This window comes from Exophiala xenobiotica (assembly GCF_000835505.1).
Source record: "Exophiala xenobiotica strain CBS 118157 unplaced genomic scaffold supercont1.7, whole genome shotgun sequence".
NCBI lineage: Eukaryota > Fungi > Ascomycota > Eurotiomycetes > Chaetothyriales > Herpotrichiellaceae > Exophiala > Exophiala xenobiotica.
Window position 1 is genome coordinate 1,634,963 of NW_013562488.1, and position 27,558 is coordinate 1,662,520.

The window sequence follows — 27,558 nt, forward strand, 5'->3', positions numbered from 1 at the left end:
GTTACACCATGACTTATTCCAGCCAGCCAACGAACCAGTTGCCCTTTGCACAAGTTGTCCTTTCGTTTATTTGGGAGGATACTTGTTCTCGAGTAGCCACCTGGTGGGACCAGTCAGTCAACAGATTTGCAAATGGAAAAGTCCAACTCACTTGCTACCGAAGTAGTCGACCACGGCAAAGGCACCAACACACCCAGCCACTGTTCCAGCAACTTGCCAATCCAATTGGCCCTCGCTGTGCTTCTTGTAGGCACCGTATCCCAGGGCGACGGCAGTGATACCCCATATTAAGGCATTGCCCACGACAACTGGGTTGTCTCTGTTTTCGCTCAATTTCTGACCATCCTTCTTCAGAGCATCCTTGACTTCCTTGCTCTTGGTAGCAGCCTTCTTCTTGGCACCTTCGGCGGCCTCAGACGCCTTCTGGGCTTCAGCGCGAGCCTTGTCTTCCTCTTCGCGCTCCAATCTCTCCGCTTGAGTCTCGGTCTTCACCTCTTGCTCCTGGAAGTCGGACTTGACTGAGCTAACATGGGGAGAGTCGACGTCGATCAAGCTGGCTGATTCGGACTCGGAAGGTTCGAGAGCGGGAACTGGATGGGCGCGACTGCAATACTATGTCAGCAAAGGTCACTGCGTCCACCACCGTAAATGTAACGTACGCCTGTGGCATGTTAGCTATGAGGCATTTACCAGGAGCAGGCGGGCGTCAACGAACCTCTTCCGGAGACTGCTTTGGGCCCTTGGCAGCAATATCGGCGTAACTCATGATGGGCTGGGATGCGTGGCGAGGCGCAACAGTCGAGGCTGGAGAAAATGATGGTTTGACAGGACGGCGATGAGTTTGAGAAAGGACAAGGTCAAAGTCAAGGTCAGGGTAGCCGTGGTGAAAGAAGAGCCAAAGCTTGGTGGTTGTCCCAATCCAATCATGCTATGACGCATTTGGCGCAATTTTGGCATGTGAGTTCCTGCCACTGAACTTCGCCCAAGCCTGACCTCGCCTGACCTTTGATTTTTTGGCCCTGCACGGCCCAGCTCGCCAGGCAATTCTCCCACGTGACCATACTTTTCTCACGTGATATTGATGTCACGTGCTCTCGCTCCCCGCCCATCCTGCTCGCCGATCGCCTGCTATCTCAGTTGTATTGCACAAGACCACGGAGTACACCATCCAAGACTTTAACCACCTTCCTCATTAGGCGCAAGTACTGCGATAGCCATGGTGACCATATTCATTGATATGCCTCTGACCCCCGGATCTCAACGTCTGACCGTTGCTGATGGCCTTCCGTCTGCTCCTCGACTCTCTGGCATTTCCCAACACACAAGATCGTCAGGGCTGTAAAATCGGCCGGTTGTGAGCTCCTCGCCATGGCCGACTACGAAAAGTACCGTTACACGGGACCGAGTGATGCCGACGTCGAACCAGAAGGTCTTTCGACCGCTCGCTCGGGACGCTACACGGACGGCGCTCCTGCTGGCTATCATGGTGCGTGTGACCCTTGCGCAGAGTTCTCTCCCAATGCTGTCGTGGAACTGAACACCTCTGTGGAATAGATCACGATGTCTTCGGCAACGAGGAGAATGCTGCCATCAAGTACAAGACTCTATCATGGCCGCTTGTCGCTGTCCTCATGATCGCCGAGATCGTCAGCAATGGCATGCTGTCTCTCCCTGCGGCAACTGCTGTCGTCGGCATTGTGCCCGGGGTCATTCTGATTGCGTTCCTCGGTGGGTGCTGCTGGCCATCACACGGCCAAGCAAGCAGAAGGGTACCTTTCGGGCTAACAGTCAGAGTCTCATCTAGGTACCTTCGCTTTATACACGTCCCTGATTCTGATCGATTTCAAACTCAATCATCCCGAGGTCCACAACATGGGTGATGCAGGCCTGATCATGGGAGGTCCAATCCTGCGAGAGATCCTCGCAGGAGGAACCGTCATTTTCGCCATCTTCGCAACGGGATCGCAATTGCTCGCCGGCCAAATCACTCTGGGCGTGCTCTCGGAAAACAAGCTCTGCTTGATGCTTTATACTGGAATCTTCGCCGTTGCCACCCTCGTTCTGTCCTTCCCTCGGACGCTCGACTCCCTCTCCTGGCTGTGCATTCCATCTTGCATCTGCATCCTCGTGGCCGGTGTCGTAGGCATGGCCGCGGCAGGGGCCAACCCAGCTCCGGACCGCCACATCGACATCGCACGATCCGCCAGCTTCTACGATGCGTTCGTGTCGATCACGAACCCTGTTTTCGCCTACGCCGGACATTTCATGTTCTTCATCCTAATCTCGGAAATGAAGAGGCCTCAAGATGCCAAAAAGGCGGCATGGGTCTTGCAAACTTTTGCCACGACGTACGCACCATCCGTGCACTACACCCGTCCAAGAAATCCCCCAAACTGACAGAATCTAAAGCTTCTACATCGTCTTCACCGTCGTGGTGTACGTCTACCTCGGGCCCTCCGTGCAATCCCCAGCGTTCTCCTCCCTGCCTCCAAAATGGGCTAAAGCTACGGTTCGTCAGACACTCTCTTCCCTTGCTTTACCATTGTGCCATGCTGACATATGTGTACCGTAGTACGGCATCGCACTGCCCAACTTCCTGATCGCAGGCAGCCTATACTCCCACACAGCGGCGAAACTCTTCTTCATCCGCATGTTCCGCCACACCCGCCATCTGCACGAGCACACGGCCCTCGGCTGGACGGCGTGGACGATCTTGATCATCCTGGCCAACGGCGCAGCCTTCGTGCTCGCCGTCGGCGTGCCGATCTTCGCATATCTCGTCTCCATCGCCGCGAGTCTGTTCGCCAGCTGGTACACGTACGGTATTGCCGGCGCTTTCTGGCTGTACGACGCGTGGCACGGTCTCGACAAGGGCCGTGGTCGTGGCGCGTATGGGTTGAGCGCGTGGAAGGCGAGCCCGTTCAAGACGTTGATCAATTCTGCGACTTTTCTGGCCGGAGCGTTCATTTGTGTTGCCGGTACGCATCACCAAAATTTGCCCCTGCCCCCTGCCCCCTGCCCCCTTTTTCTCCCACTCAAAGATATCGAGCAGACATCGGGACTCTTACTAACACCTTCAACACAGGGACTTATGTCTCGATCAAGCTGATCATCGACGCATACAACAGCGGCTCTGTTGGAGCGCCGTTTGCGTGCTAGTATCTGTGAACATATAATCATCTGACGGAGACTGCACTCCGCCCTCACCTATTGCACAGGGTTCCAAACTTAAGTCTGTCTGTCTCTGGTGCTTCTTTCCACGAACGCCTTGGGCCCCACACCATCCATCCATCCGCACTCGACAGTCCGTCAAATATGTATACCATCTGTCCAACCCTAGCCAACTCAAAGGTTCTCATATTTTGAGGGAAGCCTCGGGCGTTGTGCCCACCAAACATGGAATCTAAAAACCACAATTGTCTATGGCAGATGACTTATACATTGATGTAACATATGCTCGAGAAGCGTGATAAGAGGGCATACAATTGATTGATCCATCTCCAGGTAGTATACGCGCATTCTGCGAGTCTGGAAACTTGCCGTCTCTACGGATTTCACAAGAACCCAGAGTAGAAAATATTTTAATTTCGTCGCTGTTCCGTGCCCAGCAAGCCCCAAGCACTTGTATCCGCTGTGGCCTCCCTTTCCACCCCTTTCCTCCCCCAACGATGAAGCCTGGTCCCGTCCCAAATTTGACTAAAGCACCATATATTCCTCCCCTGGCTCACATCTCACTCCGCTCCTAAGGTAAAGGCAACCCCGTCATCACAACCGAGGGGACCTTTCCCTTCTCCTTCGCGTTAACATTACTCGCCCTTTCGACCGCCACATTATGAGGTTCCCCCACCACGTCCTCCGGCATACCCTCGCTGATACTATCGTGATGTTTCGCCGTGCTCCCCTTAGGCCTCCATGTGCTCACGGCGGGAATGTCCGCCTTAAAGCGCTCGACTTCTGTCCCGTAGGCCTTCGGCGTCAACTTCATCAACGTGTGCAGCGGCACTTCCATCCAAGGCGACTTCTCCTGTGGGATTTCCATGAAATACGAGAATATACACCGCACGATCGCCTGATGTGTAATGATGATGATGTTCTCACTCCTCTCAAGTTCCATAATGATAGGTTCGAGGCGGATGACCACATCTCGATACGATTCGCCGCCACGGTAGCGGTAATTATACTTGTCGTCGTCGCGGGCTTGGAAGTCTTCGGGAAACTTTTCCGCGATCTCTTGATACTACCGCAGAGCATCTGTGTCAGTGTAACGTAGCTTTTTGGACCAGCACCAAATGCCCGTCAAGAATTACAAGGGGTATTGCACGTACAGTCATGCCGTCACAAACGCCACTATCCAGCTCATCGAGTGCTTTCCACTGTAGCTTTTCCCAGCCAAGCTCCTTTTGGAGATGTTGGGCGGTCTGGCTGGTACGTCGCAACGTCGACGTCCAGATCGTCAAAGGCGCGTCTTTTGGTAGGCCGGAGCGCTTGACTAGCTCAGGGAGGAGTTTGGCGTATCGCTGGCCGCGTTCGGAGAGGATGGCATCGCCGCCTATTTTGCCTTCTAGGTTGTATTCGGATTCGCCGTGCTGTAAAATATCAGAGTCCAATGATTCTTCCGCCGATGTAGTGAGGCCAGCAATGGCTAAGCAAGGGAGCTTACCCGTGACAGCCAGATGCTACGCGGCTTAATATGCAGATTTGTGAGATAATAGACAAGCCGTGATTGCAGATAGTCTTGAATGAGGTTGATGACCACGCGGGCACTTGAGGAATCATATCAGTAACCTGGATGGACAACGAACAGGTGCATCAGCGGATAGTTGGCCTACCCAATATTGATGATCTTGACATAGGTCAAGCCTTTTTCTGATTCATCGATGGTTTGATAGACCTTCTCATAATTTCGAATTCGATCTCGGAAGTCTCTGGCTGCTGCTTCTGGATCTTGCCCGATATAGTCCGGTGAAGATGTCTTGACTTCGAGGATATTCGACATGATCAGTTCCTCATCGTCACATTTGCTCTCCACGAACAAGTCTGGCCAGGTAATCAGCTGGAGCTAACTAGGGGCAGCATGCAAGGTGACATACGGAGAAGCTTCGCCTCTACGATCTTATCGTGAATCCATTTCCGCCTCGATTTCGTCGAATTGGTGGCGTCTAGGATGGCCACTTTGTTCTCCTTGTCCTGAAACCATTTGAGCATGTCGGCAACGGCAGCCTCAGCCGCAGCTCTTCGAGCCTTCTCGCCTTCGGGATTGTTGACATCGAAGAATTTGGCGTCGGGATGGGGGTTGTCCGTCCGCCGATATTTGCCGACATTGAAGACTTCTGCCTTCACAGACGTCCATCGTAGATATCTCTTGACTGGAGTGGCCCGTCAGATGACGAAAGACATTTCTGTGTAAGGATTCATACCTTTGCCGGCTATCAGACTCTTCCCCCGCGCCGGCAAGCCGACCATAACAACCACAATCTGCGTGACATCTGACTACCGTAAAGTTAGCATTTGCGCTTCCACTCATATGAGAACAGCAAGGTTTCTGCAGTGATGAATGCGTACACGATCACTGCTTGGTGGGGAAATCGACATGGCTAGAATAGTCTAACAAGAGGTGAGCCCGGAATGTGATATTGGGTCGTGCCTTTCGAAAATGCTGGGCAAACACCAGGAAGCGATGCACTAATGCTAGGTCCGGCCGAGCCTTAACCTCCAGGCTTTCGGATTGCGGAGTCTCAAAAAGATCGGGTAATCAGGGTGGCCTCACGTTTTGGCCCATTACGAGCAAACAGAACCGTAGGAAGTGCCAGATCCAGCGAGCCGTTGGAATGCTGTAATGCTGTAATGTCTGATAAGCGAACGGTCGCTATTGTCTTTTCCAGGCTAGCAGGATCTGGATGTCCAAATGTGTAGTTCTCGGAGGAGTGAAGTGGTTACCCGCAAAGTCGAGACCAGCAAGTCGGAGGGCAGATGTATGGAGTACGTCACAACAGATCCTCGTCGAAAACTTCCAGGAGGGGGGAATCTGACCACTTCCGCTCCGGCCAGTTTTTGCTCAGTATATTATCGGGATCGGTTGGCGTCGGCGTTGGACTGAATGGCGTGAACAACAGTTGTCGTGGCCCAGATCTGGCCTCAGCACAATTTTGCAGCGCTGTCCGCTGGAATTTTTCCCTGTCGGAGAATTGAGGAATCTTTTGTCCCACCTTCACATCTGACTTCTCCACTAAATGTCGCGCGCGGGCTACTCCATGGGAAGATGAAAATTCTGTCGTACGGAGAAGGACTGATCGGTTCGCCGGAAAGGCAAGGTCATCACTGTTGATGCGATCAAGGATAATTTCAGCCTCAATCCTGTGGGCACTGGGTGGCCTGGGGGTGCTGGGAAGGCTCCGTGAACGTTTCTTCCCCAGATGCCTTGTTGCCTCGGCTGAGGGTTGAGCCAGGCCCGATGGTGAATGAGAAGTCCACAACTCAGATGGGGCAGCCGAGGAGTATCCAATGCCGAGATTTGCCTCCACGACAGGGGACACATCACGCAAATGAAACGAGTGAGTGCCTCATGTGACAGGCAAACAAAGCGTTGTCCAATGGAAACATAGTACATAGTAGAATCGAGCCGCTCCATACACTTGGGGCCGAAGAACACAAAACGCAACATGACAACATCGATACAGAAATCTCGTACTTACATCTGGAGACTGTAGTGTCCTAGTCATAGAACTCCTGTTCATCAGCGCGATGGGGCTGGATTGGACGAAACTCATGATTCAAAGTCAGGTTGATGGAGATGGTTTCCTCCCAGACGGAGCCCAGACGTGGGGTTTGTAGGGCTATTGCTGGTCCCGGGGGTCCGTCTTTGATGTGGGCGGATCTGAGTCGCAGAACCAGGGCAGGTGGTGTCAGTCGATATAAGACGTGCTGTCGTCGAGGTCCTCGATTAAAGAATGACTGAATCTCTGAAGTCTCGTCGAGGACAGAACTGCCACGATTCTTGTCGCTGGAGAGGAAGGAGCGGACGGGAGTGGACGACAATGCCTGCACAGGCTCCGTCGGCAACACAGTGGGATGTTCTTCTGATCTTCGCTGCGTTGGACGAGCACCCTCCAAACTGCAGGGAACACGATGGACGAGGTCAAGATAGGCAGATTCTACCAAGGAACTTGAACACTTGAATTCTTTGTAGATGTGGTTCAATTGATTTGGATGAAAGCATGTCCGGGTTGAAGCTCCTGAATTTCCTTATCGCAATTGTGTGGATGCTTATCACCCGCACGCGGTTTCCATTACTATTGGTACCACTTCTCGCACTCTTCATTCTTCTGCAGGCAAGGTGACGACTCTTATAAGAGTACATCGGCTGAGTTAGGAGTCTCCTTAAAGGTCTCATCTTACAATCTGTGAGAGAGGCCCGAGTAGCTCTATCGAACGCTTTCGACCACACATGGCTTTGACGAAAGCATATGTTCTTCGCCGTCATAATGCCATCAGATCTCCGTCCCATGTACTCAGCAAGTAACAATCCAATCACCAAGAAAGAGAAAAGAGTTCCTTCTCCTACTTTGAATCCAATGCAATCTCTCCAAGACGCAGTTGTCATCTCCAATGCTGAGTCCACTGTGTAAGACGATTCAACCACCTCTTATCCCAAGTCCGGTGTTGATGATCATCATCCCTGTTCGCCTTTCGTTCATCATTCACGCACTCTTGCATTTACCTGCGATAGCGTCAGTAGAGGTAGCGATGCATTGCTTGCTGGCTTACCATAGGCTTGGTGAAGCAAACTGTCTGAGAAGAGGAACTCAACGTCTGCTCGAAGACCTCTCCCATCAGGCTGCATAATCGAGCCCTTCCGCAACATACTGCCACAGGACATGACTTTCGTGTGGCAAGTGTCACATAGCCTCAAACCACAGCCCATTCCTCTCCCCGCGCCATCAGCTAATGGTCTGAACGCAGTATCATGTTGCTGGTCGACACAACATTCCCAACGCGAAAACACCGAACACAGTGAGCACGTCGGATACGCGCTAGCCCTACGTGGTGGATCCCACTTTTCTGCGAGGATGTCCTGCACGTATCGCTCGTCCCGTTCCTTGCTTTGAAGTAGTTTCATCGCTTTGAAGCGGTGGACCCTGCATCTTGAGATAGACATGCGAGCCAAAGAACACGGGACACACATTCGAGTCGCTGGTTTGCCTGTCGAGCGATGCCCGTTTCCAGTTTCTTCCAAGGCTGCTGATCCCGGGCGCTGAATAACCTCTACCGTAATTCGACCGTGTCCATAGATTCCGAACCGAAAGTCCCGGCAGAAATCGCAATCGTCGCCGGCGCTCTTGAGATGCTGGAAGTTGATCGGATGCGCCCAGCACGTGGTAATCTGCTTGAGCGTAGCTGTAGGACCTGACGACACCGGAGCACGAGGCGGGGAATCGAGGAGTATGGGACGGGCTGTTCTGGAACTGGTGAGCTGCGTGAGCGTAGCTGCAGGACCTGACGATTCCGGAGAACCGGGCGGGGAATCGACGAGTGTGATAGGGTTCGTTCTTGAACTGCCGACCTGACGTATGAGAGGGTACTGCGGAGTGGTAACACTTGATCGAATGATCTGAGCTGCTGTCGGAAGAGAGGCAACGGCAGGCCGCTCTCCTGAAAGAATGGTGTGCTGAGTCCCCTCGATAGGTGCTTCGGAGTCAGAGACAGATATATCTAGTTCGTCCTCAATAGGGCTGTCGATGTTGTTCGTCTGACTTTGCTTGTCATTTCCCTCTTGATAGAGAATCTTTCGGCTCCGAAGGACTCTGCCATCCACATTGTCAATGTTCGCTGACTGCTGGTCCATTTTCTCGAAATAAGTCGGTCCACGCATGCTCCGGAACTGCATGTCTCGCTCATGAGGAGGAACATCCCGTAGGCGGCCGGTTTCTTCGACTAGACTTGGTCCTTCCCTAGCAGTTGCATTGTATCCATTGCCATGTTCATCTGCCAGGTCTCTCAGTGTAGCCTTCGACTGGGCATCCTTGAACTTGAAGGTGACGAGGCTCGGGATTCGACCACCCTCCTCAACCGTCGCTTCATGTTGGGCTTTGTCTGTAATGTTTTGCTTAAGGCACTGGCGCTTGAGAGGCTTCGCACCGTTGCCACCAATACCCACAGTTCGGCGTTTTCGTTTTACATCAGGGTTGTATTCATCCTCAGAGGATTCATTCCAAACACCAGTTTGACCTGTGCGGACAACCGATCTACGACGAAAGAGGTAGTCCTTGCTGCCATTTCGTCCATCGTCGCCAGGTGAAGGTAAAGTCAACTGCAAATCGCGAACTTTGCCGTTGTGGAAGACTTCGAGTACGTACTCTTGTCTGGGTTTCGAGTAGAATGAGCGAATTGCCATGTTGAAGAGTGCCTGTTGAGAGGGAAGGAAGGAAGAGGCATGAAGTTGCGGAGTAAAAGCGGCGAGAGACCCGTGAGGTGGACTGTGAGAAGAAATGAATGATGTGTTGAGGACAGGGTGACAGAATGCCAAAAGCGGCGGGAGGTGTGAAGAACAAGTGAAGGGGATGCATCTCAGACATAGAGTGAAGGGTAGACCGGCAGAAAGAGAACAAGGAAAGTTATTCAAGTCAGGTGACATATGAGGACAAGTGAAGATCGCAGAGGAATTCAGAAAATATATTGTTATGCTAGTCGACATGCTGGGCTCAGTATGGGTGGACGCTACAGGACTGGGAAGGGAACCTGTATCGCAGCGTTAGCATGCTTTCAGAACAGACAGGCAAAAGCATTTTGAGCAAGCTAGACATATTCAGATCTAAGCCCTGTCACAGGCTGTGGTCGTCAATGCATTGGCTACGTTGACCGTCGTGATAAATAGAGTAAATCATCCTTGAATGTGCGCGATGGGGGAGGGAAGGGGATCACCTACAAACTCTGGCTGTTCACCTGTAGAAACCTGAAAGGTCTGCTGTCAGTGTTTGTTGGAGAAAGGCTTGATGCAGAAGATGTAGTTGGAGGAAGATCAGAGATGACAGTATCGTCTTCGTCAACAGGAGTCAACTTGGACATATGCTTGTCTTTGAAATGTGTCGATTCATCATGTTTGAGGGAGAGGAGCCTGATGTTGTTTCACATACAATCAACAGCAGCATACACGTGACCTGAAGTCCATAGTCAGCACAGTCCATCATGGCTATCATGGATATTGATAAGAGAAAGGTTTCAGGAAATGCATGAATGGTAGTTTGTGTTTGTCTGCATCAGGTTGACTGAATAAGACTCGTCATCTAGAAAAGGTTCATCATGAAAGGACAAAGAGCAGGACCGTCAGCTTACCGAATGCAAAATCCCGTCCTTGTTCGGACCTGTCTGGAAACTCAGCCTTGTTCGGTGTGAAGAGGTCGAACAAAAATGCAGGAGAGTGACAAGAATCAGTGGGCGAGGTTTTCTAGGCCTGCCGCGATAGGGCTTTTCCATCAAGACCAGCCAAGTTTTGACTGTCGGCGCCCAGTGCCATTCATCACAGAGTCGATAAGAGGAAAGGAGCAGAATTGAGTGCCGTACCAGGAGTATCTGTATTGATGCTTGCATAAGTCAGCAACGTGGACAAGCAAGAGGAGCAGACTGCAAAAAGGAGGGGAATGTCTCGGATCAGAAATAGCCATTTGATATCTTCTGCGACTCGAAAGTCTCAGCCGGTAATTTCCAGCGTATATATTTCAAAAAAAAAAATCATCACAAGAGAGTGGGAAACAAGACTAGCAAGATCGAGCTTACCAAAAGTTCGTGTGGGCGTCGGAGTTAAGCATTGTGCATGCTCAAGGACAATGGAAATTCTCTATTATTCCGGTTAGTTCAAACCTCGACAGGACGAACGAATGCTTTGCAGGGTGTATCCAGAAGATCAGACTGACGTGCTTTGCGATTCGAGTTTCATTCCCAAAAGGGTCAAAGACTCTAGTTTGTTACGGTATGCAGATTCATCACTGTGCTGGATTAAGAGGAGGAGAGGAGGACTCACCAGGTCATCCATTCAAGATTGCCAGCCACATCTTGCTCCATCCATGAAGCCATCTCTTTTTGATACTGTCCATCTCTTACATGCTCAATCAACCCTGTTACGTGTGTCCGCAGGAGGGATATCGGCCTATGGTCAGTCAATCTTCCCAAGCGAGGTACTTGTGCATTTCAAGTTTCGATCCGGACATGAATCATAAGAGTTTCCTCTCTCGATCTCGGTAATGTAAATGGACACATTGTGTGAGCAGAGCCTTGAGACTACCGACTCAAGCACAGAAACAGCCATAGAAACCGGATCTCATTGTACAGGAGTTGGACACAAATTTTCTTTCACAGAGAAGAAACAAAATAATTTTCCCAAAAGACCGCAGATGAAGCAGGATCATACAGCAACAAGCGCAGTCTTGGCGATGAAACAGACGCTATGCCGTCTTCGTATTAGCGTTACTTTGATGTTTCTATGAAAAGCAGCTTGGCCGAGCAAGGAAGATCACGACATCTTCCTCTGCTTCATTGGCTGCTCTCCCACAAATAGCCGCCTGACACTTCGAAGAACAACATGTGCAGAAGCACTATCCCGCATTGCTTCTAGACTTCCTGCATTCTAGCTGGCAGGCACATTCATCACCCAATCTGGTCCTCTTATGTTGCTGCAAAGATAAGCCCCCGAAGTGCATCTATTCTCCGTCCTGGGTGGAGGGCTTTTCGCTTACAGGCACCTAACAGGGGGCCTTCTGGACTGTTTGACCCTCTAGCTGCAGACTCAATGGCAAGAATAGAACACTCCGCTGTGTCCAGTCCCTCGGATTCAGCCAGCATTGCTTCGATCATCACCAGACATCACGCTTTCTTTCCATGATGGCGTTTCATGTTTGCTTTACCTGTTGCCATATCACATCTCGGCCGCTGTTTTTGACATGGCTGCCTTTGCCCATGCAATATGGTGCCTCCAGAGCCTGATTGTGACATGAGGCGCATGGGCGCTTAATCCACCAATCTTGCAGGGCTGGCCGAATGAAGAACGCACTTTTGGCACGAAGTGACTAACATGTCAATGTATGTTTTGCCTTCCTGGAAACATATCCTGCCCTTGAGGCTAACATCTCAAAAGCCGGCCATGGCCTGTCGCTGAACATGCACAATACTCCCCAAGAACTCCCACCACCTTCCCTCCCCCTCCACCTCCGCCCAGAGATGGCCAACCTGCAGCCTCTCCAGCACGGCCCAGAAGTCTCGCAATACCGTCTCCATTGACCATCAATGCTACTTCGCGTGCCATCCTCACGCACACTCCGATTTCCGCGACTTCATTGCATGGCCCGGTTTCCGCCTCATACATCCCGTCGCCAGGCCCAAGCCCCAGGACCTTGTTGCCTATGGCTGGAAGAGCATCGTCCCAATATAATGTCCCCTACGACCCAAGAGAATGGGCTGGTGGTAGCCGCAGATCGTCCATGGTGATAGAAGGGCGAATTAATGAGGCCCAGCCTGAGGGTAAGCTTTACTGTCCTGACATCGTGATACATGAAGGAGGACAGGCGGCTCACTTCGTGATCTGTGCAGATGGCATTGCGAGTCCGCCACCACCGTATTCAGCGCCCCCAGCCCGTGAGGCCGCTGCTTGTACCAGTGCCGGATCAACTATATCACCAGCGGAGTCGACGTTTACCGGGGGTAATCAGTCCCGGATAGATACGCCTGCTAGCACGGCCGGTCTTTTGTCGCCATTCAACCAATCATCGAATCCTCTGGATGATGGCAGCGGACAACCCAACATTGCTAAAGCGACGCAACCTGGCAGCCATGCGGTGGCTCGAACGATTGGCACCGATAGTCGAGCACCTCGACTGAGCTTGGGATCGGAGCATGTGGACTCGAGGCCGGCCTCCTCCCTCGGTACTACACGACCAACCTCGACCATATCACTTTCCATCAACACTACCGCAGCCCAGCAGAGCTATGTGTCTGCGACGTTGCAGGACAATGAGGTCAACGCTGGTCCGATCCTGGGTCCTGCAGCCTCTAGAAGAGCTGCTTCTGCTGGCGCTGCTTCCTCTCACGACTCAAGCAGTCAAAGCTATGGCGGCTCGGCCTCAAGGTCGTCGTCTCGGCAACGTAGTTGGCAACCTGGCATGCCTTTGCCTGGTCCTCCTCCTGGCCCTCCACCGACTTCTGCGAGGTCACAGAGTGCAACTGGCGTGCGTGCGCTCTCTCAAAGTCAAGCGACGGGCTCCAACACTCGCTCTCATCATCATCGCGTACCATTGCGTGCACCAGTCCTCAGCCCAATGCCACCTACGCCAGCTAATTGGAGGGATGATTCGACTTCCCGTGTCAATCCGCGGGCACCGGTCTCGTTGCACATAGAGACTACCAATCTGGATCGCCCAAGCATCACTGCTGCCGGGTTGAGTCGAAGTGCAGCAATGCGTGTATCTTCAGCCAAAGGTCTGCTCGAGCGGAGGAAGCATAGGCAGAGCCTTCATGAAGGAAGTTTGACCGATCTGAGCGCATTGACCATTGAGACCGACCCATGGCTGGACGGTATAAGTCCTGGAGGGCTCAGCACCGATCACTCACCAACTCTCGATTCGGTCTTATCTGGACCTTCGAGTCCGGCGACAGACAGGAGAGCTTTGCGCCGGGGCTCCGGTCGACCACTCACGCCTCTTCTGCCGCCTAAGGCACTTCCAACCCCTCCATTGAGCCAGCGAAATCCCACTTCTGCTCATACTATGCCGTCTAACGCATCGTCGATATGCGGAGTGGTTCCAGGCGAGATTGACGACTTTGTCACAACAGCATCTCGGCGACACCAGGATTTTCTCCTTCGCGAAAGCAAAGCTAACACAGACTTGGAGCGGTTGCAGCTCTTCATGGAGTTCATGGTTGGGGAGTCGCAAATCCGAAAACAAGTCTATCCGGCGCCCTTCGTAGATGGCAGTTTCGATGCGTCAGAGGCTATGGCGCGCTTGTTCCAGGGTACCGCAGACAAACGCACTCCGAGCTCTGCCACTGATAAAGATCGGATCAACATGCATGGTCAGAATCCAGATGGCTTGTGGTGGAAAGATTACCGACCCGCACTTTCGCCAATCGCCAGTATGAGCAATGATGAAGTCAGCTCTCGCGGGCGTACTTCAAGCCGGTGGTGGCAATCTCACAGTGGCTCGGAAGTCGATGGCGGGCCTAAAAAGATGAAGAGAACGAAGAGAGAATCAAAGTATATGGGTCTGTCTGCTCTGTCAGTCCAGGAAGTTCTCTCCGAGGCCGCGACTCCTACCAATTTCGACGAATTGTACAACAAGCAAGAAACATACCCTGAGGATAAGGCAGATCCTGAGACTTTCGGCATCTACGAGGACATCTTGAATGATCCAATTCTGGGCGGCACATCGGAAACTGTGTCCGATACCGCAGCCATGGACGTCTCGAGGTTCATTACATTGCCCCCACCATATCCCAGACACTATCCTGCTGTCAATAAGAGTCATCCGAAGTTGATTGCGTACCGAAATGTTGTCAGAAAATTGAGTGATCTAAGTGAAATAGAGCGTCGAAGAGGTCGCCACGATTTGAGTGTGGAGGCCCTGCGAGCAGAGTATCAACGTAGGGTCTCTGAAGGACGAAAAGCATTCAAAGCCAGTATCCAACAGCAAATTGAGGAGGGGAACATTAGTTATGCAGATGCAGCTGAGGCCGAACAGACATTACGGATGGATGAGAATGCCGCCGAAAAGAGCTGCCTTCAGGCCGAATTCGACACACTTCAGGATGTGGTGATTAACCCTATGCACGACATGCTCAACGACCGTGCCTGTCAGCTCACTATCAGTATCAATGATCTGATCGAGAATCTGGTGGCGGAAACGCACACTTCGAACTTGGATCGACCACAACAAGAGGGAGATGCGATGCCCGAGATTCTTGAATATTTGACACAGCTCAAATGGCTATTTGAAGCGCGGGAACACATCCACAAGGAGATCTTTGAGCTTCTCAGCGTACGGAATGAGAAATACAAAGCAATTGTATTGTTGCCGTATCACCAAGTGGGCAACCTGGACAAGATTCGAGACACTGAAGGATTCTTTGCTCAAGACAGCCTTCAACGGAGGAAGACGTTCTGCGAGGAATCGCTTGAACGCTACCGAGCGTTTGTTCAGCTTGTTGCCGAGAACGTCGCACAGGAGGTAGGCTTGCAATCATCGGCCTTCTGGGACATTGCTCCTAGCCTGCTCGAGCTTGTGCACAAGATCCCCGATGATCTATACCAGCTAGGGCCGATTGCCATTCCAGACACTGAATACGCGGAAAACCCGGCGTATCATGAATACCCACAACAATACCTATACACACTGCTCGACCATGCAGAGAAATCGACTTATCAATTCATTGAGTCGCAGATCAATCTGCACTGCCTGCTGCATGAGGTGAAAGGGGCTCTGCTTGGAGCAGAGTATCGAGCCGCTGAGGCAAGCAGAGCCCGCGAACAACTTGACGGCCCGGTCTCAGGCGCTGACCCAAAGATGGTGGAGGAAGAACGAGAAGCCTCGGCTACTGCTGAGCTGAAGCAGCATGTGACGATGATCGAGGAACAATGGCTGGAAGCATTGGGTAGTGCGCTGCAAGGCAAGAAAAAACAACTCCAGGTGTTTTTGGAAGATGTTGGAGGATGGGATGAATCGATGCAGGAGGAAGGATGAACATAGAAACGCTTGCGTAGGCAAAGGAATGCTTCTCCTTGGTGGCATCTTCCTGCACGCAGGCTGCCTCATTTACTGGTAGTCTAGTTGTTGAAGGGAAGATTGATGACTGGATGGATATAATGACTACACTTGCCGTGCTGGGGATGCATCTTCGCATCTGGTACGAGTACTACACAGTACGCTTCTCAACTTCTGTCCGAATCTGTTTCCTGAAATTCCGTCCCGCTGCCGACTAACCGAGCAGCAGTACAATGGCAGGGGTTTGGACCTGGGGGTTTGGATGCCTGACTTGTAAAGCGGAGAAAAGAAGGGTCGATGAAGAAGACGGAGCCTTGTGTGTACGACGTCATAGAACACGACGGTACAGCAAATGGCATATCATCCTCGTCGACGACGTTCCTTGCTCCCTCTTCTGTGAGATGGTCACGGATGGTCCCAGTCTTAGGGTTACAATGGGGTGGCCTCAAAAAGTCCTTCCTCACTTGCCTCATTCGTTGTGCCCTTGCGGTGCCCGTGGTATCGAAGTTATGCCTAGTGAGCCTCAGTATGCCGGAAAATACTGCCCTCCACCACGGCCCAAGTGGGAAAGGCGTTCGCAATTGTGGATGGTGGGTGGATGGTGATCTTCGTTGTCACTGATACCACAGAAGGCCGATCACGATCAACATCTCCTTGCACGTTCACGTGCACTCTGCACTTCGGATCAACAGTTCCACTGACGGCTCATCTGACACGCAAACTTGAAACCTTGCGCCATCGTCCGATTCCAAAAGGCCGACGCTTAGCTTCATTGGAATGGACCCAACAGACCAACCAGCAAAGACCACGGCTTGGATACGAGTCCCATCCTGGTCAATAGCCTCAAACCGACACGAGTACTCTATAGCACGATATGCTAAAGTTCTTGGCCACGTTGACCGTCACGGCTATAACTGGCAATGACGTCGGTTCCTTGTCCGTGCGATAACCCTTTGCCATGCGACAGACCCCAGGGATCCTCGGGGTGGGAGAGGGGACAAGATATACAAAGAAGCTTGGATCCTCTTGCTCTGCTTGACTTTGCTTGACTTTCCTTATACCTCTCCACAGGCCTTTCTGCCCAGGAAGCTTCACACTGTCCCGCAATTCTTGTCTTCAACCTACTTACCAAGGGACGCCTACCTGAACATCACTTCCCAACATGGCAGACAGCGACAAGATCCGCGAGAAGCGTTCTCAGTCCAGCGAGAGAACCGCTGTTGGTGCGAATATCATGAACGTCGAGAATGCAGGCGGCCGGCGCAAGAAGAGCTTCACCGATGTCGACCCTGACAAACTTAGCGCTGCCTTTGAGAATCCCCTTTCAGACATCCCCAAGGAACAGCTGTTGGAAGAAGTCGAGACTTTCTGCAGGGACCACAATCTTGTGGAATACATCGAGGCGTTCAGAAAGGGCGCTCTCGTGGCTCAGAATCCTCACGCGACCGATTCTATCGCAGAATTGAGCCCCGAGGATCGAGAGATACTGCGGCGAGAGTATACTCATCGCTGGAACCAGCCGTTTACTCTATATTGGTTGGTGGTGATGTGCAGTCTTGCCGCCGCCGTCCAAGGTATGGACGAGACCGTCAACAATGGAGCGCAGGCTTTGTATCTAAAGCAGCTCAACATCACGACTGATCGCTTCTCGAAGAGTATGGTTGACAATTTGACTGGGCTCGTTGTTGGTGCTCCTGTAAGTCTACGGGCGACTTTGCCTTTGGTTTCCATTTGATGGCTTCCGTGGCTGACACGATCCACTTCAGTATCTGTGCTGTGCCATTCTCGGTTGTTGGTTGACCGAGCCTTGCAACAAGGTTTTTGCTCGTCGAGGCACGATCTTCATTTCTTGCTTCATCGCTGCCGTAGCATCGATCTGGGAAGGCGTGGCCAATTCCTGGGTCAACTTGTTCTTAGCTCGGTTCGTTCTTGGTGAGTCCTCTCATGCGCTCAAATCATGCTTGGTGCATCTGCTCACGATATGCTCCAGGGCTTGGGATTGGTCCCAAGTCATCCACTGTTCCCGTATACTCGGCAGAATGTGCGCCAGCTCCTATTCGAGGTGCCCTCGTCATGATGTGGCAGATGTGGACTGCGTTCGGCATCATGCTGGGCAACATCATGGGTGTCGCTTTCGGCGGACTGGATCCAGATCTCGGCTGGAGACTAATGCTGGGCAGCACGGTTGTTCTTCCTTTGATTGTCTGCGCACAAGTCTACTTCTGCCCGGAAAGCCCTAGGTAAGCACCAGCCACCTGACATGCGAATCCGGTCCTGATAAGCCTGCCAGATGGTACATCCAGCACAAGCATCCAGAGAAAGCGTTCCGATCTTTCCAGAGCTTGAGACACAGCGACCTCCAAGCAGCTCGTGATACCTACTATACTTATGTCGGAGTCGAACTAGAACGCAAGGCTCATAAGGGCAAGAATTTGTTCACGCAGTTTATCGAGTTGTTTACTGTGCCTCGCAACCGAAGAGCCACTTGGGCTACGTGGATCGTCATGTTTGGTACGTTATAACAAGGCACCATATCGTCTCATGACTCTAATGAAACGAAGGTCAGCAATTCTGTGGCGTCAATGTCATTGCATACTACAGTACCACGGTAAGTTCTGCCTGCTTCGATTGTTACTGCACCTTGGCCGGCGCCTGACGTTCCCCAGATCTTCATCGAGTCAGGATACTCAACGACTTCGGCGCTATTGGCCTCGATGGGCACTGGTATCTTGAACTGGGTGTTTGCCATTCCAGCCGTTTTCACGATAGACCGTTGGGGCCGGCGGAATCTGTTGCTATTCACCTTCCCATTCCTTGCCATCACGCTGCTCTGGACGGGCTTCAGCTTCTGGTTTCATGACAATAAGACCAAGGTCGGGATGGTCACGACAGGGATGTGTAAGTCTCACCGAAGCCTGGAACAGATTTGCATGATTGCCGATCGAGCTTTTCCCTGCTAACACCGTGATAGATCTTTTCGAGGTCTTCTATTCGCCTGGGGAGGGTCCTGTGCCGTTCACCTACTCTGCAGAGGCCTTCCCCGTTCATGTCCGTGACGTTGGGGTAAGTACTCTCTAATCCGAAAAGTTGTCTCATTCAAGCACAAGCTTTGGCTATGTTCTTGTCCACACCTGTACAGCATCCTGAGTCCTGACGATTTGCAGATGTCTTGGGCCACGGCGACGACATGGTGTTTCAACTTCATTTTGAGTTTCACATGGCCACATCTCTTGACAGCCTTCAAGCCCCAAGGTGCCTTTGGCTGGTATGGAGCGTGGTGCATTATCCTATGGTTCTTGATCCTCTTGTTTGTCCCTGAGACCAAGGTACGTGGCAACCCATACGAAAATGCAGGAAAACATTTGCTGACTGATGTTTACAGGCGCTTACCCTCGAGGAACTCGACCAAGTATTCGGCGTCAGCACGAGAAAGCACATGAGTTACCAATTGAAGAATGCATTCTGGCACTTCAAGGTCTGGGTGTTGAGACAGAAACTCGAGCCTCTGCCACCGTTCTACCATCGAGCGGAGAAGTTGAATGATGCGTAACAGGTTCAAAGAGTATATTCATTATAAGGGGATGATATGCACGAGGTCGGTTGGGACATAGATGGCGAGGATGGTTGTCATAAAACGGTGAATGACAACGATGCAGAGCAATTGGAATGCCATGGTGCATCATGGTGGTACTGTGGTAGGCCGTTTAATGGAGTATTGGACATCCCGCATTTACCCGCTCGGTGTTCATGTACCGAGCAGAAAAACTGCCTGTCTTGGCACCCCCACGGCTCATGTCACGTGCTCTCACCCACGTTTATCGGTTGGCAGCTCGGGAAAAGTAGGAGCCTCGGTTCTTTGGGGACGAAAAGGACGACAGTGATGCATTCTTGTGGACTCTCTTGACTGCCCCTCTTCGTTTCCATTCTCCCTCCTGGCATGGCATGCGGAGTGCCATCCACAATTGGTCGTTGCCATTGATCCCGACATCATTTGAAGCAATGCCTCGACCACCCGAAGATGGGGTCAGTTCGGAATGATAAACATCTTTCTTCCTCAGCAGTTTGAGATCTCTAATTTATCCTTCTTGAAACATAGTGCGCTTTTCTCTGGGTGAATCTCTTCTTGTCTGTTTGCAACCTCGAGTCCTGCAGAATCCCAGACTTGCTCTTTGTTCCTGACCTGTGGTGCTTCCATTCCCCCGAGGCCTAGTATATCGCGTGTCCTATCTTCTGCCTTCCCTGAACCTTCTTGTGCTCCAATCTCGTCAACATGGCGGCCAACGGCAATGGCGAGTCCAACGGCTACACCACCGGTACAGGCCAGGAGAAAATCAACACTGAAATCATCACCCTTACACGCTTCTTGACCGAAGAACAGACAAAGCACAAGGAAGCTACTGGTGACTTTACGTATGCCCAGCTCTTCCCCCTCCGACCTCAGGGACGAACCAACCAACTGACCTGACATGTCTAGACTGCTATGCCACGCCCTCCAGTTCTCCTTCAAGTCCATCGCCTACTACATCCGTCGAGCCACGCTGATCAACCTGACCGGTCTGGCCGGCTCCTCCAACACCACCGGTGATGACCAGAAGAAACTCGACGTGATCGGAAACGATCTGTTCATCGCGGCCATGCGAGGATCTGGACGCTGCAGAGCACTCGTTTCGGAAGAGGAAGAGGAGATCATATACTTCGACGAGAGTCCCGGTGCGAGATATGTAGTTGCTTGTGATCCGATTGATGGCTCGAGCAACCTTGACGCAGGCGTCAGCGTGGGCACGATCTTTGGAATCATGAAGTTGCCAGAGGGGGTGGCAGGCAAACCTAAGCCCGAGGACTTGTTGATGCCGGGCACCGAATTGATTGCTGCTGGGTATGGTCTCCATTACCTCTCTTTGGGGGCGAAGAACTAATGCTTCTGGACTAGATTCACCATGTACGGCGCCTCGGCACAGCTCGTCATCACCATGAAAGGCGGCACTGTGAATGGTTTCACTCTGGTATATTTCTGCTCCGTGCTCCCTTGACAAGGACGGGCTTTGGGCTGACTCGAGACTTTTTAGGACAATGCCCTAGGTGAATTCATCCTCACGCATCCGAACATGCGCATCCCCAAGAAACGCGCCATCTACAGTGTCAACGAAGGTAACAGCCTGTACTGGGACGACAAGACGAAAGGATACTTCGAGTCGCTTAAGTACCCGGCCAAAGAAGGCGGCAAGCCCTATTCAGCACGATACATCGGGTCCATGGTAGCGGATGCGTACCGCACGTTGTTGTACGGCGGTATCTTCGCGTATCCTGCCGACAAGAAGAGTCCGAAGGGCAAATTGAGGATTCTGTACGAGTGTGCGCCCATGGCTATGGTCATGGAGAACGCAGGTGGAAAGGCTGTGGATTCGAAGATGGAGAGAATGCTCGCGGTCAAGCCTACGAATATTCATGACAGATCGGGCATTTTCATGGGCAGCCCAGAGGAGATGGATAAAGTGCTCGAGGCACACAAGTAGGACATAAGGGGTTGGCACACAAGTAGGACATAAGGGGGTGGACCGGTTGCTGTGACGAAGGTGACCAGAGAAAAGGCAAGGCATGGAGGGACGAACAATCTGGAGTGAAGCTTCACGAGCAAATATTTGAAAACAGTTTGACACGCCATGTGAACATGAATAAAGAAGGGAATGGATAGGCTAGGTCTACGATGTATGGATTTGTGGTCCCATGAAATTGTGAATAAGTCATGTTGATATCACGAATTCTCATCTATTGGTTCAATCTCATTCATCTATATCCCACACGCATTAGATTGTGTGTTGGCTCGAAGTCTCGACGTCCACACCCATGCTCCACAGAGCAAAACAAGTATGATGTCCTTGTCCTGTCCTGTCCTGTCTTGTAGGTCGTAAGCTTAAGTCGGTTTGCAACTTTCACGGGCCCAGTCTGCTTCTCTGGTACCTGGATATTGCGCAGTGCTCATTGATGCTCATCCTCGATAAAGCCGACGACTTATGTATAGGTATGGTTCGCTTTCCTCGTCTTGATCTACCTTATGTCGTCCTACGACTCCCGTTGGGACTTTCAAAAGTTTCCTACCTCAGGTAGGTAGTAATCGGGCTCTCAACTCCCCAAGCGCATCGATAACGTCCCTCTCGACTCCTCCTATTGGCGCCTCCTTCGCGCTTTCATCGACACTTTGCCCACTGATTCGATTCTGCGCGAATCGTCCGTACCGCAAGTCACTCAGGCTGCCCACTGTTTCTTCGCATTCGGCGTGTATCGTGGCGATTTGGGCCTCGAGCGACGTGATTTCGCTTTCGAGATCGTGCTTGGCGCGTTCCATGGCGAACAGCAGGGATTGTGTGCTGTGGTTGTTCCGCGTGTTGGCGGCGGGGAGCGTGGAGCCGAGAAGCCCGTGGAGATGGGTGTCGATTTGGAGGGATATTTGGTGGCCGTATTCATTTTCGTCTTGGGAGGAGGGGGAGGAGGGGGAGGAGGAGTGGTCGTCGTCGTTATTATTGGGGCTGTGGTTGTGGTCGTCGTCATTGATAGGTTGAGAGCAGGAGCGTTTGCGCTTTCGAGATCTTGCTGCTAGGTCGGGCCGGTTGGACTGCTCTTCCCGGCGGACTTGTCTGGCTAGGCGTGCTGTTAGGGTTTTGCTGCGGCGGCATTCGTCCTCGATCCGTCGGCGGATGTCGTCGAGTGTGATGTCTCGCTGGTATTGGAGCGAGCGGTAGAGGAGTTTGAGATCGGGGTGGTGCTGCTGGCGGGCGTTGTGGGAGGAGTGGGTTTTTGGGAGGAGAGATTGGAAGGAGGTGTAGGGTAGGATGGTGGGTAAGGGGGACGGGTGGAGGAGGTAGGAGTGTAGGATTTCAGACTCGGTTGGTGGTGATGGCATTGTCGTTTCTGGGACGTGTGCTAGATAGACCGAGAGAGACAGAGAGGGTGTGGTGATTCGAGGCAGAAAGAGAGCGACAGGTGATGATGGATGGCTTTGTGAGGGATCTTCGTGGTGGAACGATCGATGTCTTTCTTGGTCGGTGAATCTTAATACCCTTACACGTCTGGCCCTTTTCTCATTCACGGTCCTGTTGCCTGTCTATCCTTTCTTCGATGTGTAGGTAAGATAGTCTGGTCCAGGCGCCTGGGTTTGTATGATGGTAGTCGTGAACAAGTTTGTTCGCGACCTGTTTGGCCGTTGTTGTAGTTGATGGGTCAATCAGCTAGACCACCATCAATGAAGAACAGCTTCAACTCTTCTCTCCCAACGCTGAAGAGGCCGTGTTGTTGAGGTCTTATCTGACAGCAAGCTTCACGAGCGGAGCAATGGCCGTTACTTCGCAGATGCGACGGAAGCAGTGGTTGGCTTTGGTAGGCCGTTCGAGGTCGAAAAAGAACCTTGGCTTGTTACTTGAGTACTAGTATCTGCTTTCAGCCAATTGGTAGAGAAAGGTCGTCTTTGGCATGTTGTGGTTCTGGATCTGAATCGACCTGATGAAGCTGAAAGTGTCCCCTCGAGATATTTTGGTCCGTGGCTCTTTGCTGTGCTGTGTTGGGGGACTGTCACAACTGCAATGGGACTCTGGGTTGTGAGCGTGTCAACTCTTATTATTGAACAATTGGTATGAGTGGACTGTTTCTAGTAGGGAAGATGCTAGACCCATGAAGCATACCTAGTCTGTCACCAAGTATGAAGAACAACCGAGACAATTAAAGGAATGAAGCCATTAACAACGCGTCGTGACGAGCCAATCGGCGTTCAGGAGGCGACGACGGGGCTTGACGCTGTAACGACTGCATCCTCAACTTTTCACAGCACATCTCACCCATCAGCATTCCCTTTCCTCCAGACCGGCTTGTTCCCAGACTGTTTGATCAATAGCATAGGCGCAGGGATTTTTCTTCATTGAGGCGTGGAGTTGGTTCTTTCTTCTTTCTTTCTCGCACCCCTATCACGACATTGACACCGGGCATTGAGTCGCGACCGATATCAGAACAAGACTTCATCATGGCACCACAAACCTCAGAATCTAAGCCAATGTACCAGAAGGACGAGAGAGCCTTGTGCTTTCACGGCGAGCTGCTGTATGAGGCTAAAGTTCTGGAGGTCCGTCGAGTTGATCCCAAGGACAAGACTTCTGCTCATGAATATCGAGTCCATTACAAAGGATGGAAGAATACGTGAGTCTTCCCATGGACCCTTTCATTCACAGTCCTATCCCTCAGCCTCCTGCACAATGTTGTCCGCCAGTGACTCAAGGCTGCACTGCTCTATCTCGCCGTACCCCCTGAAATTGTCCAATAAGCCTGGGTAGCGCCATTCCACCGCCTTGTGCCGCCTTGATAATTGTTGTGAACCTGTGTTTTTCACTGTCGCGTCATCAAAACACCACTGCCTTTGTGATGCCCCATCACAAACCACTCTCATGCCATCAAAATCTCCCTCAATGACCCAGGAAAGACACCGCTGACCCTTGTCCATCTAGCTGGGACGACTGGGTGCCTCAAGATCGGTTGCGCAAGCTTACAGACGACAATCGGGAACTCGCGGCCAACCTGAGACGAGAACTCGTTGCAGCAACTGCGTCAAGAGTACCTCCAAAATCCACAGGCAAAACCCGTCGTGGCCACGGTTCCGAATTTGGTTCTGGAAGAGGCAGTGAGGAACGTACTTCATCTGTCCCTGCTGGAGGAAGAGGCACCAAACGTGCAAGAGATAACGACATTGAAAAGGTTCGTGGCCCCAAGCCCTGTCCCTTCATACCTGCTTGTGGAATGAGATTGTTGCCCTTCCCTGTGTAAACCATACCTTGGATCCCCTCTTGGATACCTCGACCATCTTGGAGACCCTGACGACTGGCTGGCATCTGCTCTTGAACACTGGATCGAGCAACAACAAAGCACTGAACTCACCGAGGACTGTCGCATCATCACCAAGTTGAGGAAACAACATCCACACCCTACCTGACAACTTGAATTGGAAGCCAAGATGGACAAGGACAATTCTGGAAAGAATCCTGGCGGAGGCCAGAAGAGAAAGCGTCGAGACCCTGTGCTCAGCAATGAGACAAACCTTGATCTTACGCCGTATGTCCCGCGTCGTGCTGCTGTACAAGCTGCATCTCGTCTAGCAGCACCGTCACGGCCTTTGTTCTCGAGCGACAACATCCACAAAAACCGACTCAAAGCCGCCAAGCCACCGAGAGCAACTTCAAAGGGTGCAAGTCACGTCAGCGCCGCAAACAAAAAGCGAGCAGCCAGAAGCAGAAGTGTCAGTCCCGCGGCCAAGAGACCAACGACAACATCCCAAGAGGATGTGAAGTCAAACACCAGAAAAGGGAATCCGCCAGGTCTTTCTGCCACGCACACCTACTCACCACCCTCACCACCCTTTGGAAGAAGATTCCGCGCCTTGTTCCAGTTACCACCTTTAAAAGCATCTGACAGCGAGGACGAGACCATCAAAGCTCCCGACATTGAGGACGAAACCATCAAACCATCTGAGAGTGACGACGAGACCATCGAAGCCTCCGATATTGACGACGAGACCATTGAAGCCTCCGACATTGAGGGCGAGACCATCAAAGCGTACGACATCGAGGAAGAAACCATCGAAATGTCTGACAGTGAGGCTGAGATGATCGAAGCTGCCCACATACTCATGTCACTGAGATATGGTCCGGAATATGAGAGAAACAGACCGCAGGGACCGAGAAGAATCAGAACCGCAATAACCTCTGACAACTCGCGAGGATATCATGCATCCCGCGGCCCGCCCCCCAATGACACCGCCAATTCTTTCTCACCAGGCAAAGACGGAGGACCTCGAGATCCATGGCATCATATCAACGAACAGATTATGGACAGACTTATGGTACCACTTGCGCCTACACACTCTCGACCCGAGGGGCCACCTGCGCCTACATACTCTCGACCCAAAGAACAGACCGCAGCACAGAGAGCGCGCTACCAAGAAATCCTACGTGCTGGGACTCGATTCACACCAACTCAATTGACCCAACTCACGGAGGAGTTGAATCTGACTGCCATCGACGTGATGATGCTTCCTCCGCCCTTGAATGAAGTCGCATTCGTCACCAACGAGACGCGACGAGACCAGGTCCAATTGCCCATTCATGAACGTACCTCTAGAGCACAGATGCCGCCACAGCGCACCTGGCAAGACTCGTCACCGGTTTGGGAACCCGCCTCAGGTGCTGTCCGGGATGCTTTGGGACACTACCTCGAATATGAACTATTTGGAACTGGAAAGCCCGCCACGAAAAAGATCTGGACCGTCATCAAGTACCCGGAGGCGGATTCCTTTAACATTCTGACTGATGGAGAGAAACATCCTAACATTGGCCGTGATTATCCACAGGAAGATGCATTTTACAATCGCCCATCGATCCGATTTACCCTCCCTGACCACCTCAAGAACCTCCTCGTCGATGATTGGGAAAACGTCACCAAGTCGATGCTCCTCGTCCCGCTTCCAAGCAGTGCGCCAGCAAACTACATCTTCGACGAATACTTCAATGCAGAGAAGAAAAATCGAATGATTGGATCCGCAGAAGCAGACATTCTTGAAGAGTTCGTGGCTGGTTTGAAAATCTACTTCGAGAAGACCATCGGCAAGCTCTTGTTGTATCGCTTCGAACGTCCTCAGTTGGCCGAGGTATTTTGCATGCACATATTCCGCTGGCTGTGATACTGACGAGTTGGGATCCAGATGCGCAAACTCTGGGAGTCGGGCAAGTACAAGGACTGGGAGGGCAAAGGTCCAGGAGATTGCTATGGTGGTGAATTCGTCGGCCGCATGCTCAGTATGTCTTCAATTTACCCTCAGGCGCAGTCACTAACCCGATGCAGCCAACATGCCAGAGATCGCAGCTCAGACCAATTTGGATCAAGAACAGGTCGCGAGATTGAAGGCCGAATTGATCAAGTTCGCCAATTGGTTGTCGAGACACAGTGACCGCTTCTTCTGCGCCAAATACGAGAAACCAAGTGCCGAGTACATCGAGAAGGCCCGTTGAGCCAGACAACAGACAGTTCGCGAAACCCAGGAGCTGGCGAGAAACACTACCGGAAGAACGAGTCCAGAATTACCCCTACCGAAAAAATGCTGAAGGCTTGACAAGAGATATGGGAAAGAAGAATTGGTGTCTTGGAAGGCCCTTGAAGAGTGATACACTGGTCTAAGGAGCCACACAATGTCATATGTCAGAGTATTGGAGCCGGTTGGATGGATGGTAGAGCTCCGCGGCGTTGCGCGCTCTCAGTTGTTGAGCAGTCGAGCAGTCGAGCCGTTTTGTTATCGAGTCAGATATGGCACATAATTCCCCAGTTTACAGACAGCGATGAGATTCCCGAGCTGAATTGGGCTTGGACATGCGATCGGAGCCGCAATAGGGATTCAGATCGAAAAGATCAATTGAATGATCACTTTCATACATTGCAGGTCTTCGTCCTTGTGCTGTTTACTCTCCCAAGGGTGTCTCCCACTGCATACTGCCCTTGCTGGTAAGATGTTCTCCTTTGCAGCGTCGGCGGAGTAATTCTGGTGCGCAAATTCTTGGCAAGGCGATGAACGGGACCATCGCTTCCAAAATTCTAGATGTTTCCGGCGCTCGGATTGCATGTCCTTCGCACCTCTTCTCTCACGATTTACGAAATAAAAGGTTGCTGTGTCGTTCGAAGTGTATATTTGTTCAGCTTTGCTCCTAAACGGTATGTCAATCTGTCCCTCATAGGCCCAATTTTCGTGATGAGACTCCAGCTGGCACCAGTCTGAGAAGACTTGTACTCTTTGCAT

The 27,558-nt window shown here is 51.8% G+C and overlaps 10 protein-coding genes across 17 annotated transcripts; 5 read left to right on the forward strand and 5 right to left on the reverse strand.

Annotated features, from left to right (window-relative positions):
- Positions 1-66: 66 nt before the first annotated feature.
- On the reverse strand, positions 67-670 carry PV05_11300 (uncharacterized protein; the record flags this gene model as incomplete). Its single annotated transcript, XM_013454763.1, has 3 exons — positions 67-100; positions 152-604; positions 660-670. 3 exons carry the CDS (start codon positions 668-670, stop codon positions 67-69), a joined length of 498 nt encoding a protein of 165 aa, XP_013310217.1.
- Positions 671-1,158: 488 nt separating this feature from the next.
- Positions 1,159-3,542, forward strand: PV05_11301 (uncharacterized protein). The gene is made up of 6 exons (XM_013454764.1): positions 1,159-1,486; positions 1,555-1,728; positions 1,805-2,348; positions 2,410-2,509; positions 2,573-2,978; positions 3,086-3,542. Exons 1-6 carry the CDS (start codon positions 1,369-1,371, stop codon positions 3,157-3,159), a joined length of 1,416 nt encoding a protein of 471 aa, XP_013310218.1. The 5' UTR covers positions 1,159-1,368; the 3' UTR covers positions 3,160-3,542.
- PV05_11302 lies at positions 3,477-6,421 on the reverse strand. Of its 3 annotated transcripts, none has more exons than XM_013454766.1 (7): positions 5,768-6,421; positions 5,418-5,490; positions 5,091-5,366; positions 4,830-5,037; positions 4,661-4,763; positions 4,326-4,586; positions 3,477-4,237 (listed from the first exon to the last, which is right to left on the reverse strand). In XM_013454766.1, the coding sequence occupies exons 1-7, from the start codon at positions 5,777-5,779 to the stop codon at positions 3,743-3,745; spliced, it is 1,428 nt and encodes a 475-aa protein (XP_013310220.1). In that variant the 5' UTR covers positions 5,780-6,421; the 3' UTR covers positions 3,477-3,742. The 3 variants fall into 3 exon arrangements, with proteins under 3 accessions (XP_013310220.1, XP_013310221.1, XP_013310219.1); XM_013454767.1 differs by having other exon boundaries at positions 5,563-6,421; XM_013454765.1 differs by having other exon boundaries at positions 5,418-6,421.
- A 1,276-nt stretch (positions 6,422-7,697) lies between these two features.
- PV05_11303 (uncharacterized protein) lies at positions 7,698-9,391 on the reverse strand (the record flags this gene model as incomplete). The annotated part of the gene is made up of 2 exons (XM_013454768.1): positions 7,698-7,717; positions 7,765-9,391. 2 exons carry the CDS (start codon positions 9,389-9,391, stop codon positions 7,698-7,700), a joined length of 1,647 nt encoding a protein of 548 aa, XP_013310222.1.
- A 246-nt stretch (positions 9,392-9,637) lies between these two features.
- Positions 9,638-11,341, reverse strand: PV05_11304. Of its 4 annotated transcripts, XM_013454770.1 has the most exons (6): positions 11,015-11,341; positions 10,771-10,831; positions 10,330-10,577; positions 10,131-10,154; positions 9,923-9,949; positions 9,638-9,735 (listed from the first exon to the last, which is right to left on the reverse strand). In XM_013454770.1, exons 1-6 carry the CDS (start codon positions 11,024-11,026, stop codon positions 9,715-9,717), a joined length of 393 nt encoding a protein of 130 aa, XP_013310224.1. In that variant the 5' UTR covers positions 11,027-11,341; the 3' UTR covers positions 9,638-9,714. The 4 variants fall into 4 exon arrangements, with proteins under 4 accessions (XP_013310224.1, XP_013310226.1, XP_013310223.1 ...); XM_013454772.1 differs by having other exon boundaries at positions 9,923-10,154; XM_013454769.1 differs by having other exon boundaries at positions 9,923-10,154; positions 10,330-10,668.
- A 299-nt stretch (positions 11,342-11,640) lies between these two features.
- PV05_11305 lies at positions 11,641-15,915 on the forward strand. 2 transcript variants are annotated; one of them, XM_013454773.1, is made up of 3 exons: positions 11,641-12,069; positions 12,125-12,507; positions 12,577-15,915. In XM_013454773.1, exons 1-3 carry the CDS (start codon positions 12,062-12,064, stop codon positions 15,717-15,719), a joined length of 3,534 nt encoding a protein of 1,177 aa, XP_013310227.1. In that variant the 5' UTR covers positions 11,641-12,061; the 3' UTR covers positions 15,720-15,915. The 2 variants fall into 2 exon arrangements, with proteins under 2 accessions (XP_013310227.1, XP_013310228.1); XM_013454774.1 differs by having other exon boundaries at positions 12,125-15,915.
- A 366-nt stretch (positions 15,916-16,281) lies between these two features.
- PV05_11306 (uncharacterized protein) lies at positions 16,282-19,623 on the forward strand. The gene is made up of 9 exons (XM_013454775.1): positions 16,282-17,436; positions 17,507-17,672; positions 17,731-17,980; positions 18,031-18,251; positions 18,302-18,348; positions 18,407-18,638; positions 18,712-18,803; positions 18,905-19,066; positions 19,123-19,623. The coding sequence occupies exons 1-9, from the start codon at positions 16,903-16,905 to the stop codon at positions 19,288-19,290; spliced, it is 1,872 nt and encodes a 623-aa protein (XP_013310229.1). The 5' UTR covers positions 16,282-16,902; the 3' UTR covers positions 19,291-19,623.
- Positions 19,607-21,560, forward strand: PV05_11307 (uncharacterized protein). The gene is made up of 4 exons (XM_013454776.1): positions 19,607-20,150; positions 20,215-20,616; positions 20,671-20,743; positions 20,807-21,560. Exons 1-4 carry the CDS (start codon positions 20,011-20,013, stop codon positions 21,251-21,253), a joined length of 1,062 nt encoding a protein of 353 aa, XP_013310230.1. The 5' UTR covers positions 19,607-20,010; the 3' UTR covers positions 21,254-21,560.
- PV05_11308 (uncharacterized protein) lies at positions 21,504-23,420 on the reverse strand. The gene has a single exon (XM_013454777.1). It carries the CDS (start codon positions 22,636-22,638, stop codon positions 21,838-21,840), a length of 801 nt encoding a protein of 266 aa, XP_013310231.1. The 5' UTR covers positions 22,639-23,420; the 3' UTR covers positions 21,504-21,837.
- A 141-nt stretch (positions 23,421-23,561) lies between these two features.
- On the forward strand, positions 23,562-27,198 carry PV05_11309. Of its 2 annotated transcripts, XM_013454778.1 has the most exons (5): positions 23,562-23,921; positions 24,227-24,473; positions 26,122-26,418; positions 26,473-26,566; positions 26,613-27,198. In XM_013454778.1, exons 1-5 carry the CDS (start codon positions 23,749-23,751, stop codon positions 26,777-26,779), a joined length of 978 nt encoding a protein of 325 aa, XP_013310232.1. In that variant the 5' UTR covers positions 23,562-23,748; the 3' UTR covers positions 26,780-27,198. The 2 variants fall into 2 exon arrangements, with proteins under 2 accessions (XP_013310232.1, XP_013310233.1); XM_013454779.1 differs by having other exon boundaries at positions 24,227-26,418.
- The last annotated feature ends 360 nt before the right edge of the window (positions 27,199-27,558 follow it).

Excerpts from the sequence above, each read along its gene's own strand:
- PV05_11301 (XM_013454764.1), top strand. The coding sequence starts at position 1,369 with ATGGCCGACTACGAAAAGTACCGTTACACGGGACCGAGTGATGCCGAC. Across the intron at positions 1,729-1,804 it reads CATTCTGATTGCGTTCCTCG|GTACCTTCGCTTTATACACG; the intron begins GTGGGTGCTGCT and ends AGTCTCATCTAG. Across the intron at positions 2,510-2,572 it reads CAAAATGGGCTAAAGCTACG|TACGGCATCGCACTGCCCAA; the intron begins GTTCGTCAGACA and ends TGTGTACCGTAG.
- PV05_11302 (XM_013454767.1), bottom strand. The coding sequence starts at position 5,592 with ATGTCGATTTCCCCACCAAGCAGTGATCGT. Across the intron at positions 5,491-5,562 it reads CCCCACCAAGCAGTGATCGT|TCAGATGTCACGCAGATTGT; the intron begins GTACGCATTCAT and ends ACTTTACGGTAG. Across the intron at positions 4,764-4,829 it reads GTCAAGATCATCAATATTGG|TGCCCGCGTGGTCATCAACC; the intron begins GTAGGCCAACTA and ends TGATTCCTCAAG.
- PV05_11304 (XM_013454772.1), bottom strand. Across the intron at positions 10,578-10,770 it reads GACGCCCACACGAACTTTTG|CATCAATACAGATACTCCTG; the intron begins GTAAGCTCGATC and ends GACTTATGCAAG. Across the intron at positions 10,155-10,329 it reads AGGACGGGATTTTGCATTCG|GTCACGTGTATGCTGCTGTT; the intron begins GTAAGCTGACGG and ends TATGGACTTCAG.
- PV05_11306 (XM_013454775.1), top strand. The coding sequence starts at position 16,903 with ATGGCAGACAGCGACAAGATCCGCGAGAAGCGTTCTCAGTCCAGCGAG. Across the intron at positions 18,349-18,406 it reads TTGCATACTACAGTACCACG|ATCTTCATCGAGTCAGGATA; the intron begins GTAAGTTCTGCC and ends GACGTTCCCCAG. Across the intron at positions 18,639-18,711 it reads GATGGTCACGACAGGGATGT|ATCTTTTCGAGGTCTTCTAT; the intron begins GTAAGTCTCACC and ends ACACCGTGATAG.
- PV05_11307 (XM_013454776.1), top strand. The coding sequence starts at position 20,011 with ATGGCGGCCAACGGCAATGGCGAGTCCAACGGCTACACCACCGGTACA. Across the intron at positions 20,151-20,214 it reads GAAGCTACTGGTGACTTTAC|ACTGCTATGCCACGCCCTCC; the intron begins GTATGCCCAGCT and ends TGACATGTCTAG. Across the intron at positions 20,744-20,806 it reads CTGTGAATGGTTTCACTCTG|GACAATGCCCTAGGTGAATT; the intron begins GTATATTTCTGC and ends GAGACTTTTTAG.
- PV05_11308 (XM_013454777.1), bottom strand. The coding sequence starts at position 22,638 with ATGCCATCACCACCAACCGAGTCTGAAATCCTACACTCCTACCTCCTC.
- PV05_11309 (XM_013454779.1), top strand. The coding sequence starts at position 24,730 with ATGGACAAGGACAATTCTGGAAAGAATCCTGGCGGAGGCCAGAAGAGA. Across the intron at positions 26,419-26,472 it reads AACGTCCTCAGTTGGCCGAG|ATGCGCAAACTCTGGGAGTC; the intron begins GTATTTTGCATG and ends GTTGGGATCCAG. Across the intron at positions 26,567-26,612 it reads ATTCGTCGGCCGCATGCTCA|CCAACATGCCAGAGATCGCA; the intron begins GTATGTCTTCAA and ends AACCCGATGCAG.